Source organism: Trachinotus anak, unplaced genomic scaffold (assembly GCF_046630095.1).
Source record: "Trachinotus anak isolate AG129_WGS33_773 ecotype Australia unplaced genomic scaffold, CSIRO_AGI_Tana_v1 ptg000013l, whole genome shotgun sequence".
NCBI lineage: Eukaryota > Metazoa > Chordata > Actinopteri > Carangiformes > Carangidae > Trachinotus > Trachinotus anak.
This window is the reverse complement of record NW_027273864.1, coordinates 4447260-4460201: the sequence shown is the minus strand read 5'-3', so window position 1 is coordinate 4460201 and position 12942 is coordinate 4447260. Positions and strand designations below refer to the sequence as shown.

The window sequence follows — 12942 nt, the reverse complement described above, 5'->3', positions numbered from 1 at the left end:
TTATGGCTGCCAGGTGTGTAATAAGTTGTGAGCTCAAGGTGGGGAAAGGTATTTCCCTTGAACATCACTCAGTTTCCTGAAAACAAGCTTATGTTTGACTTCCAGGCCAAGCTATGACTTCAGTCCAAAGATGCAGATATCAGGAGTCATTTTACCTTTTTTTTTGTTGTTGCTGCCACACAAGCCATGAGTCAGATCCACTTAAGATCCACTCTGGTAAAGGTGCGAACTAAAACCCAACATGACTCACTCTGGACTGCTGTGGACTGTTTTTTGCCCTGACTCCCTGCAAACTATATCATTTACCTCAGAAACGTGGAAACCCACTTATGACTCAGGAGTCCACACATCTGACCAGATATCAGACAAAGGGAGCTGCTCACTGCGTCCTGTGCAGGAACACCATGACAGATGTGGGTTGTTAACTGTTTGTGGCAAAACTTGATATGTGATCCACTGTTGTAACGGAGATCAAACAACCACAGACATTGTCCTCACTTTCTCGCATACCTAACTGGAAGCGGCACAGTCACACACAGACACACACACACACATGCGGTCAGAGTGAGCACACAAAAGGGTGGAGTCGGTGCCCTGGGATTTTTTTCCCACCCGAGGGCATCAGATCTCGACTTGATGCGCAGGGAAGGAATCCAATGTGAGGTTTCCAGGGAATTACGCATCGTCAAACCACACCGGGAAAGTGTCTTACGTTTGAAATCATATCCGCTGCTAATTCGCATAATCTGATTATTATTTACACACCTAGAGGGGAAACTTACTTTATGTGCAGTCATGGAGCGCAGCGCAATGGCCCTGTCGCGCGTCGAGCCGTCGCCGAGAGCAGCGCGTAAAAGCGAGTGGCTCCGGAGCGCCCTGGCCCATCACCACTGCCCCGATCCCGGCGCGGAGAACGAAATCGTCGTCCTAGCCACTGGAATAGACCAATACCTGCAGGAGGTCTTCCACCACCTGGCCTACCCAAACCGGGACGATACAGTGACCGCGGAAGATTTCACCGCGCTGTGCGCCGTGTTAGGACTCCCCGGGGCGGGAAAGAGGACGGAAGGAAAATGGAAGGAAAAAAGTGGAGGTGAAGAGAAAGATGAAGAGGATGAAGAGTTTAAGGATGTGTGTTCTGAGCTGCCCTACCAACTGTCATTTAAAGACTTCCACTCGCGGCTCTGTGGGTATTTCCGTGTGCGCAGTGCGCGCAGAGGCACCGGGGAGTGTGCCTGGCGCTTGCCCCTTACTGAGGACACGGAGCTGGTCGAGAGACAGATCCGGCTCCGGTGGCCGCGCGTCAGGCGCAGAAAGTGTGTCAGTTTTGATCTGACGAGGGACCAGAGTGGACCTGCACACATTTCTGTCAAAGGTCGAACCAGAGAAGACCGAGAGACAGGTACTGTGTCTGGACACGCGTGTTGTTGCACTGAAATGCCTCCTGGCTCTAGAGCATTTAAAGACCGTCTTTCACTATTGTCGCACTTACTTTAGCTTATTAAAGTGTACAGGAAATTATTTAATGACCCTGTTGTTACCGTGAAACTACAGCCTTTATAATAGTGCTGCCTGCAGATACACAGAGCAGTTATCTGGAGAAAGTGTGTGGTAATAGAGGGGGCGGAAGCAACCAATTACTTGAACTCATTTCCTTTTCTGTCTCTTTTGTTTAGCAACATCTAATATTCACTCCTGATTTATTCTCCACCTCTTCCATCTCATGCACATTCTGTTCTACCATTTTCATATTCCCCTACAGCAGAACTCAGATCATTTACTTAACAGTACAACATGTGAAAATACTCCATTATCACGCTTTTCATTATCAAGCATTCCTGCTTAAGTAAAAGTACAGAAACATCATCGGGTAAATGCACCTTAAGTATCAAAGATAAAGGTACTTTGCCCTTGTTATATGACAGGAGCAAAGTGCATTACTATATGACATTACTGTAATACTGATAAATCATCTGTAAGCCAATTTAACTGTTCAAGCTGGAACTAGTTTTAACTATGTCATATACACTTTGTGTAGTGGTTCAGGTTAGAGGCCAGGTCCCTCCAAAATGTCTCGATACAGATCTGATTGTCATGAGATGACTTATGGGGAAGGAAAAGAGGAAAAACAAAGTTCTAACAGCCAGTCTGTATTGATTTTAAACATGATTTTTTTCTTTTTTCATTCTTAGTTTTTTTTTTTTTTTTTGCCTTAATTATTTAAATGCAACCATGTGTGAAGTTTATAGGGGACACTTGGGGAAACTTCAATCACACGTATTTTTAAGCTTATCATATGCTTATGTAACATAAGCATATGATTACTTTTATGTAATATCAAAGGTCCCATATATTTGTATCAAATCTTCAGTCCACAGAGAAATGACAGCCTGTATTCAGAAACTGAGCCTTAAAACGAGCCATGAGGATTTCTGCATCTTTATGATGTCACCTACTATACAGTCACTGCCCTCAGCCATGTCCAGCCCACCATCCAACCTTGTAGGATTTAGAAATCTGATTGAAATCTGCTACATTTTTTATTCAGTGTACAGTATATTCATCTTCATCTTCAAACAGTGAAAAATTGTAAAATGTGTGACCTTTAATGTGCAAATAACTAGTAACTCCTCTTCCCTTTGATCTTCTTCTTTAGATGAAGTATCGGCTCTGAGGGAGCTGGTGGAGGACCTCCGCTCAGCGCTGCAGGGGAGCGATGCTCGCTGCCTGGCCCTGGAGGTGGCACTCCAACGGGAGAGGGGCCGCACCCTTCCTTCTCCCTCCACTTTTAACTCCACTGTTTCTGCTCCTACCACCTCCATCACCTTTGTACAGGGAAAGCTGGTCCCAACACAAAGAATTAAAGGACAATGCAGGGGAGCTGGAGGAGACGGGGCGAGGAGGGTGTTGAGGAGACAGGACACCAGGGACCCCCTTCTGAGAGAGCTGAAGCTGATCCGCTCCTCACGTGATGGGCAGCTGGAGGAGGCCATCAAATTCAATCAGCGACTGGAGAAGGAGCTGCAATGGACGTACCAGGAGGTGCGCAAGCTGCAGGGGGTGGAGTCTGCGCTGAGGAAGGAGAACATGCAGATCAGGTTAGTTTTCATAACTTGAAGAAGTAACGGACGTTTGAATAGGAGAATGTATAAACAGATATGGTCTCCATCAGGAGGCGGGCAGAGGAGGCCAGGGAGGCTCTGAGCAAGGGGCTCCAGAGGGTTCGGCTGATCCAGGAGCAGGCTCAGTCTGTGCCACAGCTCCAGTCCAGGATCAGCCAGCTGGAGACTGAACTGCACCAGTACAGGTACAAACCCTGTGTGTGTTCTTGAGTGAACGAGTTTGTGAGCATGGGTGTGTTTGCACATCTATTTACACATAATTTGCCTCTGTGCTCAGCTGATTTGAAATTCAACGCATTCAAGCTCCGCAGGTCAAGTTACACACATGTCACATTCAATCTGAATTCCATTGTTGGGTAAAAGTAGATTGGGTTAATTTTCCACAAATGCCACATATTGGTGCATGGCCTCAGTGTGTACACTGGCTATAAGTTTTAATGCCTGGTTTAAATTCAATCTATGTATTTCAGATGAAGACATGATGAGGATGGATGGTACATGTTAATATGCCAAAGATAATATACCAGACTGCTCTTATTAACAACAGCAAATAACAGTTCAGAGTTGTGATACACCAGTATCGACAATAGCTGTGATATTTAAAAAACAAAATACTGATATCATGTTAGTAACAGACGTATCATGATGGCAGATGTTTCTATAGATATTGTGATAATATCATTATTGTGAATTCTTTTGGCCATAGTAATTGTGTACTAAAAACCTGATACCATTACAGCCTTAGTTCACACTTTGTCTCTTGGCCATATCAGCCGGAAAATGGGCCAATGCAACTGAAGTGTCAAGCTCGACAATTTGTTGTTTCATTCCTCGTAATGTGCCATGTGACAGAAAACCAATTCTATGTCTAGGACATGATGTCATATCCTGTTTTAAAAAATGGTGACAACATTCTCCGTGACACTTCAGGCACCACACTTGTTGACATACCTGATTTCAGATTTGTTTTATGCCTCAGCTGTCTGATGTACTTCATAATTCGTGCAAACCATGAACTCCTGAAAGCTGTTATGCAGTCGTGTTGTACCATAATAATCTAAGTCGCCTCTTCATCCCTTACCCCGACCAAGGTCACAAGAAACCTGGATGTCATGTTTGATGACCAGTTATCCTTCTCTAACCATGTTGCATCCATGTCTTGGTCGTGCTGCTTTGCTCTGTACAACATCAGTAAAATCAGGCCTTATCTTAATCAGCATGCCACCTACCTCATTGTCCAGGCCATGGCTATGGTCCAGAATGCAGCAGCCCAAAAGGGCCCATGTCACTCCACTACTCATTGACCTACACTGGCTACCCATGGCTGCCCACATCAAATTCAAGTCACAAATGCTGCCTTCAGAGTGGCTTCTGGGTCTGCAACCATCAACTTGAACTCAGTCATACAGCCTTATGCTCCTTCTTGGCCACTGTGTTCCTCCAAGGAATGTCATCTGGCATTGCCATCTCTGCAACAAACAAACAAGGCAATCTCAGTCCAGACTGTTCTCCTCTCTGATAGCTACTGAATGCTATCAGAGCAGGGGTGCTCGTGTCTATCTTCATGAATCTCTTCAAAACTCATCCCATCGGAGACCAGCCCCCAATATGTCTAATTACCACTTTTTTATGAAATTTGTGAGCTGCATTGGATAAAAGTGTCTGCCAAATGAGTAAATGTAAAATGTAAATGTATATCTGACATAGAAATCATTTAAAACTTCACCTGCGGTTTCCTGTGTGACTTTGTATGTGTGTGTTGTCAGTGGCAACCAGCAGAAGAGATGAAGCTGGACTGTGTTACGTAAAAACTTCATCCTGTGCTAGCAGACTGGAGAGAGGACCACTCACAGCCAGTGAATAAGATACACACCAGGTCCACAGTATTAGTGATGTTCTCAACCTTTACCACCCTCAGATCCAGCTGCACCTGCCTCTTTGACTCGTCCCGTCAACAAACGTATCCATTTGGAGCAGAGGACACCTGTAGACAGACAGGTGAGAGACTGGAAGACTGATGAATCATTGAACAGAGAGGTTCAGAGATCATGTGTTTATAATGAACTAGAGTTTTTCATCCAGCTTTTGATCCCTTTGACTTGTTTGTTGTATTTTTAACGCTCATTATTCATCCGCCAAAGCCACAGTCCAATATCAGTCCACACAGGTATGAAGTGCACATGTGGATTGTCTTTGGGTAAATACTTCTACTGTCTGCAGATGCAGAGTGTCTGCAGAGGGCAGTGGAGGGGAGAGCTGCCTCCGATGAAGAGGAGGAGGACAGGGGGCCGAAGGAGGAAGGACAGTGCTGCCTGTTAGAGGTGAAGAAGCATATCAGCCAACTGCCCAGCTGTGGCAAAGGGTTAGCGAACATCTAACACACACACACACACACACACACACACACCTGCACCTTTTATCTCACTCCTGCGTACATCAACATCTAACCTTCAATGATAATTCTTCTCTACTTTTTGGTAGTTTTGCAGTATATTTTAGCATAGGCTACCATAGCTGCTAACTAGCCACCATTATGCTAAAGGAGAGAAAATGCAAACTTCCACCAATCGTAATTTCTTAAGTGGTTTATTCATTAATGAACCACTGTGTAATTGTCTAAGTCTAAACTTAGACCCTCATTGACGTAATGTATTCCCTAAGCCCTAACCCTAACCCTAACCACCAAAGGGTTAGACTAACACCAAGTCTTAGTCTAACCCTAACCTAAACCTAATTCCAACCTTAACCTTCACACTTTTAAGTAGTAAGGAAAGGCCAATATCTCCTCACAATGCAGAAATGTCCTCACTGTGACTGTTTAAAACTGAAACTAGTCCTCACAACAACTGTGGTACAAGCCCCTGACTGCCCCCGACTGCCTCCCCCTGCCAAAGAATTAACTCCCCTCTGTCTTCCTCCAGGTGTCGGAACCATAAGGTCCATCATCTTCTGTCTCAGAGTCACCTACATGATAAAAACCTCAGCAGCACTTCTAAAGACAGGAGGGGACGCTGTGACCGGAGGGGACCAAATCAAGAGCAGCAAGAGGGAGGCAGAGGCTTTGACAAAGAAAAGGTGAGAGAGAGTGATGAAGGTAAAGATGTCAAGTTGAACTTTGAGACAAAGTTACAGATGTTTACAGCTCTGGAGGCCTAATGTCAACTTAAATAAGAAAAAAAAACTTCCATGGAAGAGAATTAACTGACATCAAATCTGTGTAGCAGCAAAGTTAATAGTATCTTTCCATAGGAACACGCTGAATAAGGATAAGCTGAACAATGCTTGTTAGATTACACCGTATATCACCAGAGAAGAACATGACTGTTTTACATAACAGTGCTTTGGGTCATTCAGCTGGATAACTTCAAGTTGCCCAGTAAAAAGTCAAGAAAGGTCAAAGAAGAGGATGATGCATTCTCAAGTCCATGTCAATAACTCGAGTCTGTTTCTACTGAGGTTTAATTTAATCATCATAATGTTTCTGCATCCAGAGTAACTCTGACAAAGAGACATGTCTGTTGAATGGAAACTCTGTAATTCCTTTTTATTTCTATCTGGACAAACTCAAAAAAGTGAAAGAAAACAGATCTGCCGATGCACAGAGAACATGCTGACATCTTGATTGTATTCCCTTGTATGAGGCAGTGATTGAAAGTAACTAAGTACATTTACACTCAAGAACAACTGATATTTTATATTTCCACTCCATTACATTTATCTGACAGCTATGGTTACGGGTTACTTTTCCAATTAAGATTTTACATGAAAAAACATATGAGATTCTTATAAAATATAAAACATTGTTAAGAACTAAATCATTGGTTCCCAATTTTCTTGACATGTTGCTCCTCACAAAAAAATTAATCACAAAATTCTCCTCGAAACCTCTTAAGGTAAAATTATCCAACCTTTTTACAAAAAAGGGAACATTAAAAAAAAGCTTTAAAAAAAATTGTATTTCAGAACTCTATCTCATGACCTCTCAGATGTATCTTGTGACCCTGTGAAGGGGCACAACCCCCTCATTGAGAACCACTGGACTAAACCACGCAACAACGACAGGACAACCCAACCTCAAGCTGCTACAACAGTGAACTGCTGCCTCACACTGTAACAATCTAATATTGTCATGTATAACAATATATTATATAATGTCATGTATATAATGCATAGTAATATATTATTCTCCATTTTTATGCAGAGCCAGTAGGCCTACTTTTACTTTATTTTCACAACATTTACTTGCTTACATTAACTTTCACTTGTAATGGAGTATTTTTCATAGAAGCCCTGAAAGGCAAAATTATTTATTCATTTTATTTTATTTTATTTTATTTTATTTTATTTTATTTTATTTTATTTTATTTTATTTTATTTCATTTTATGCCAGGATAATTTTTTTTTTAAGATTATTAAATTCACTTGCCTTAAATGTTTTTTTCCCAAAACATACTGTACATGTTGTGTTTAGAGTGCATGGAGAAGTTAAAAATCACCTAGAGGGAAACATGCATGGTTTTAGTCCTATTCAGACTGTGGTAGTTGTGCACCTCAGCCTCTTGTGGCCAAAATGAGTAGTACAAAAAAGACACAAAAAAAACCCCCAAACTTGCCCCTCAAGGAAAATGTGTTTGCACAGTTAAAAAAAAAAAAACCCTTACAGACAGACAAAAAATATTCACTTGCCTTTCAGGGCCTCTGCAATTTCTACATTGTGGTGTTGACACTTTTATGTAAGCAGTGAAGCTGAATACTGTTTCCACCACTGCTTTAGGTTTTAACCTTCATTCATTCCTCCTTTCGTCTCCCAGAGGCCTGAGGAAGAGGAGGACAAGGCACAGCTGGGGGAGAAAGAAAAGACTCGACTGTTTTTGTTGGAGGAGAAACTCACAGATGCTCTCACACTGCTGCTGCAGCTACGCAACAAGGCACGGCACAAACAGAGTACACACACTCACACCATTCACTCACACATACACACCTCTTCACTGGCATCAACAGTTTATCCGGTGAATCCATTTTCTGTTGTGTATCCAGGTCACAGGTACTGAGTCCTATAGATCCTGTGGTGCTGTTGAAGACGCATTTTTCATTAAAAATCAACTCATTTTTAGAGATACTGACTTTACAATATATTTACTTCAGATTGTATGTGTACTTGTGTGCAAGACAGGTTTTATATACTGTCTTATCCTGTTCAGAGATGGGGTAGGTAGGGTTCAGAGAGCATATCCCATTATGCTTTGGAAGGTGAATCTTAGGGCTGATTTGCAGACAGACAAAAAACTTCACTCTCCTGATGCAGTTTCAACTCAGTTTTCCCTCTTATCTGCTGCAAAGTGTCTCATCATAAGACAGCAGAAAGTGAAAAGCCTGTCCCTCTTCTTTCCTCTAGAACATGTCCCGCAGGGCACTGGGGAAGATTGTGATGGACACTCTGGATGTCTGCAGCAGGAGTGGAGATGGTAAGTCAGTTCTACATCTTCCACATTGTCCAGATATTCTCATTTTAGTGTTGCTTAAACTTTTAATGGTACTTTTTAATTTCTCCATCCAGGTCCTTCCAGAGTCCTACAGGTCGCCGAGGCTCTCTGCCTCCGGCTGTCCTCTTGTGATCTCCTTGGAGACGGAGGGGATGATGAAGGAGGAGGAGAGAGCAGAGAGAAGCTCCTGGTTACATCTTCTGGTCGTCAAACCAGCAGTGCCAACCCTCTGCTCATCTCCTGTTAAATAAGCTACGACTGTGTTATTTTATGGTTATCCCTCTGTTTTATTTTATTTTATTTTATTTTACATTTGGCCTGTTTGCACCGTGTAAGTTTCCCAGTTGTGTATTCCAGATGTTGAAAATAGTTCAATGTATTTAAAAGATGAATTTTATTTACTTTATTCAATCTCATAGTGTTGTATTTTACATCTATTTAATATAAATGATTAAACATTTTTATCCAAACCCTTCGCTGTAAGAGTTGATACACAGAGCCTTGACAAGATGAAACCAAATCTTGTGCTCAGCCTAAGGAGGTCAAAGTTCACTCTCTGCTTTTTCTGCTACATTATCCCCAAACAGTAACTCATGTTTGCAAGGCCACTCATTTATTTTGAAATTGATAAACACATTGTAAATGATATTTAAGGTTTAGATGGAAAACCTCTCAGGATAGAGATATTAGCGACAGGGTGTTGAGCCGCTGCTCCTTCACATCGAAAGGAGCCAGTTGAGGTGGTTGAGGGATCAGATTAAAATGCCTCCTTGGCGCCTCCCAGTGGAGGTCTTCTTCCAGCTGGTGGGTTCAATGAAGTGTTTAAAACTTTTTGTCTGAGTGGCCTGAGGGTCTGAAATGACAAGGAACTTCTTGGCAAAGACAGATAGACAATTAACAACAAGACAGCCAGTATCTTTTTTTATGAATGTCCCCCCTTTTATGACATTTTTGCGATGCTTGTGGAATATTACCTTCCCTTTTATTACTTTTCATCTGTATGTGCCACCATGATTTTGATTTTCAGATTGATTTTTGTTTTTGATTTAGCCCCAAATTCTGTGATAGCTCTTGTTTTTAGCTGTTTTTGGTCTCTACCAGCTCCTGAGGGAAATATGTCCGACTGTGTCTCTCTGCTGAGCAGGTAGTGAGCAGAGGGGTTTGGTTTCTAGATATTAGCAGCTAGCCAGTGAACACAGTGGATGTATTAGCACCCGAAGAGACAGATATGGCTGAAACCAATAACAGAGCTAAATAAATTTACAGTTAAGGTTGACAAAAACAGACCCAAAGACAGGGGAATGGTATGAAATAATATAGTCCTTTATTTCCAGCAATTTACAAAGTCCTGCAGGGAGAAAGCCTTCCTGCAGCTTCACAGAGGGAGGTCTTTTTTACAAGAAGAACACACAGAGAACTCAAAGACCTCGGCCCCAGTTAAGACTGTACATGTTTTTACATCAGTTTTTCCTCATAGGCAACATAACTGACTGGGACAGGTAGATATTTAGAGTCTGGATCAAAGCCTCGATCTTGATGTGGATGTCGGCAGCCTGAGGGTCAGCGTGGTTCCCTGTGAGTTCAGGGGTTCAGGGGTTTGAAGCACTGAGGTTAACAAGGCAGTAGGTGGGTGAAGGGTTTTAAAGGCTGGGTATGTTATATACTAGGGGGGGACATCTGGAATCATAAGGGGGTGCAACACAGTTTTTTGTCATTTTGCACTTGTTTTCTCAGGTTTTCTGTTGTGTTTGCCGGTTGATATCTCACTTCTACTGGTGCTTGACTTGATTCCAGACCTTTCAGGTGCCCCGTTAATCCAACCTGCTGGTTTTTCATTCACTCCCCTCTTCCTCATTTTTGCAGATTCACATGAACAAAAGCTTGTAACTGATGCTACCAGCCCTCCTCTCCACCGCTACATCATATAAAGTTATTATTACATTACACATCATAATCAACTTACTGTACATCTTTTATTAATCAAAGATAATTAAAGAGACGCTACTCTGTGGCAAAACCTAGCTCCTGATTGTTACTCTGAGTTGAGCCTGGCTCTGATAGGTTAAGGCCTTTCTATGTCTTATAAGTATGCTTTCCCTGCACGAGACAGGGTGTATGTGCATATGTGTGAGGTGTATAAAGACTGGTATTAGGCACTGTGCTATTCATTAGCCTCGCCGCCGTTCTAATTCGGCAAGCAACAAAAAGCTCTACTGGCTTTTTGCAAAGAAAAAAAAACACATTAAAGGGAAGAGAAAAATGACAGGAACATGGTGATAAAGAAACTGAGCCAAAATGAAATGATAAAATAAACAACCTTATATATAGAATAAATATAGTATGTACAATTTGCTTTGTGTGCTTCTAAAAATAAATAGACAAACTCACTTGCCCCCTTATAGAAGTATTCACAACTTTCCATTGACATAGAGGCGGAACGCTGGCACCTGGTCAGTAAGAGAGAGTGGAGGATACAGATGGAAGGATGTAACTTTTACAACACGGTAAACGCTGTAGAAAAGAAGACAAGAGAAATGCCACAGAGGGTGGATATGAGTGGGTTTGAATCCAGGGGACACAGAGATACACAGAGAAGTTGTACAGTTAAGAGAATCCCTGTGGTGCCCTCTGCTGTCTGTTTTGCAGATTACAGTACTTGTGCATTTGACCAGCGTCACAGAAGTTGTTTCATCTTTACAGTGGTTGTTTGCTTGATGAAATTCATGACACAAAACAATAATCATCAAGAGTTAAAAAGATTAGGGAAAGGAAGAAAGGGACAGAAAAAAAATCACAATTTTAACATAAATGACAGTCAGACCAAAACAAAATAATTTTGACAGATAAAACAATCAAGTTTTGCACATTCACACTATGTGCCCTGCACATGCATTCTGCTGGCCCCTCGAAACAGCACAGAAGTCTGACAAGCGCCGGATAAGTCAAGCATCACATGCAGGTTTCTCCTATAAGACACTGGGCTTCGCCTCTGGGTCAACGTCTGTCAAGATGGCTCACGACTTCCTTTTTCATTCTCCTCCTCACCTTAGGCTCTCAAAGAGTGAGTCAGCCTGGATCAGCTGAGTCTGGTGGAAGATAGTTTGTGTGTGTGTGTGTGTGTGTGTGTGAGTGTGTGTGTGTCTGTGTGTGTGTTTTATGTATAATAAAAGAAGAAAAACAATTTTTTCCAGATTTTTCCAGTAACCTGTGATGAAACCATCCTCAGAGCCTGGTCACACCAGAAACTACCACAGCAAAATTAATTCGTGACGCAGTTAAAAGGAAAACGTATTTGTACCATTGACTTCTGTCTAACAACTCACTACTGCTTACACCTAAAGAGCAGAAAGTATAACGTTTATTTGAGTAGCGCAGCTAATATGTTAGCTAAGATGGTCAACGAACTGTCAGCAAAGATCTGTGCTACTGTGTCACAGTCGCTCTCACAGTTTCTATTTTCTCTGCACTGTGTGTGTTTTTACTCCCCCCAAGTATTTTGTTGTTGTCAACATTTCTTTATATTCAGATACTGAGGAGGGATAGAGGTTAACGAAACTAGCTAACTGACAGGAGCCTTGTTAGCCTAGAGAACGTTTGGTCGCTAATGGGACAATAAGTTTACACTGTTGTCTTTCTACGATCCTGTTTCATAACTGTCTACAGACCTTTTTCTCTTTTGTGGAGCAGTTTTTATTCTAGCACAGGAGGGACAGATAAAAGCGGATGGTGCAATATAGCTAATAGCTACAATAGCTACCTCTCCCCTCTGGTCCCTCAGCTGTCAGCGCTCTCATAACATTTTGCTCACATGAGTTGAGATTTACTTCACCCCCGTGGTTTCACTGGCGTGAACGGATTTAGTGGCTATATTTTGCAGTTTTTTTTTGGACAGCTTTGAGAACTGTGCTCATATTTTGGTGAATCTCAATGTAAAGGTTACAAAATGAAAACCAATACAGACACTAAAAGACTAAAAGGTTTGTCACATCTTCCTGTGGTAGTCTGATAATGTGACCTCGCTGTTACGCAACTGCAAAGAACGTGGTCATAAGCTTGTCTTTCGTGGGAAAGATTCAGTGGTCCAACATGGTCTAAATGCTTTGTGGGAATCAAAATTAAAACATCCACACAAAATATCAGTGTGACACTCAGTAGCTTCTCTCTGAAATCAGACTGTGCCAGCTGAACCCGAGTGAGCTCAACCCGTGAGCATGCTAAGGCAACTTAACACACTTTCACACCCTGTGCCACGTGTGGACACAATGCTGTTCAGTTGGGTAAGCTCTGCAAGTTTGTTCCAGTCCGTTTGCAGCATGTTGAGCCTCTTGTGACTTACT

At 42.2% G+C, this 12942-nt stretch overlaps 1 protein-coding gene across 2 annotated transcripts; it reads left to right on the top strand.

Annotated features, from left to right (window-relative positions):
* Nucleotides 1-795: 795 nt before the first annotated feature.
* On the top strand, nt 796-9362 carry LOC139630625 (EF-hand and coiled-coil domain-containing protein 1). 2 transcript variants are annotated; one of them, XM_071494245.1, is made up of 9 exons: nt 796-1402; nt 2657-3098; nt 3173-3307; nt 5041-5120; nt 5343-5484; nt 6044-6197; nt 7934-8050; nt 8518-8587; nt 8680-9360. In XM_071494245.1, exons 1-9 carry the CDS (start codon nt 796-798, stop codon nt 8850-8852), a joined length of 1920 nt encoding a protein of 639 aa, XP_071350346.1. In that variant the 3' UTR covers nt 8853-9360. The 2 variants fall into 2 exon arrangements, with proteins under 2 accessions (XP_071350346.1, XP_071350348.1); XM_071494247.1 differs by lacking the exon at nt 3173-3307 and having other exon boundaries at nt 8680-9362.
* The last annotated feature ends 3580 nt before the right edge of the window (nt 9363-12942 follow it).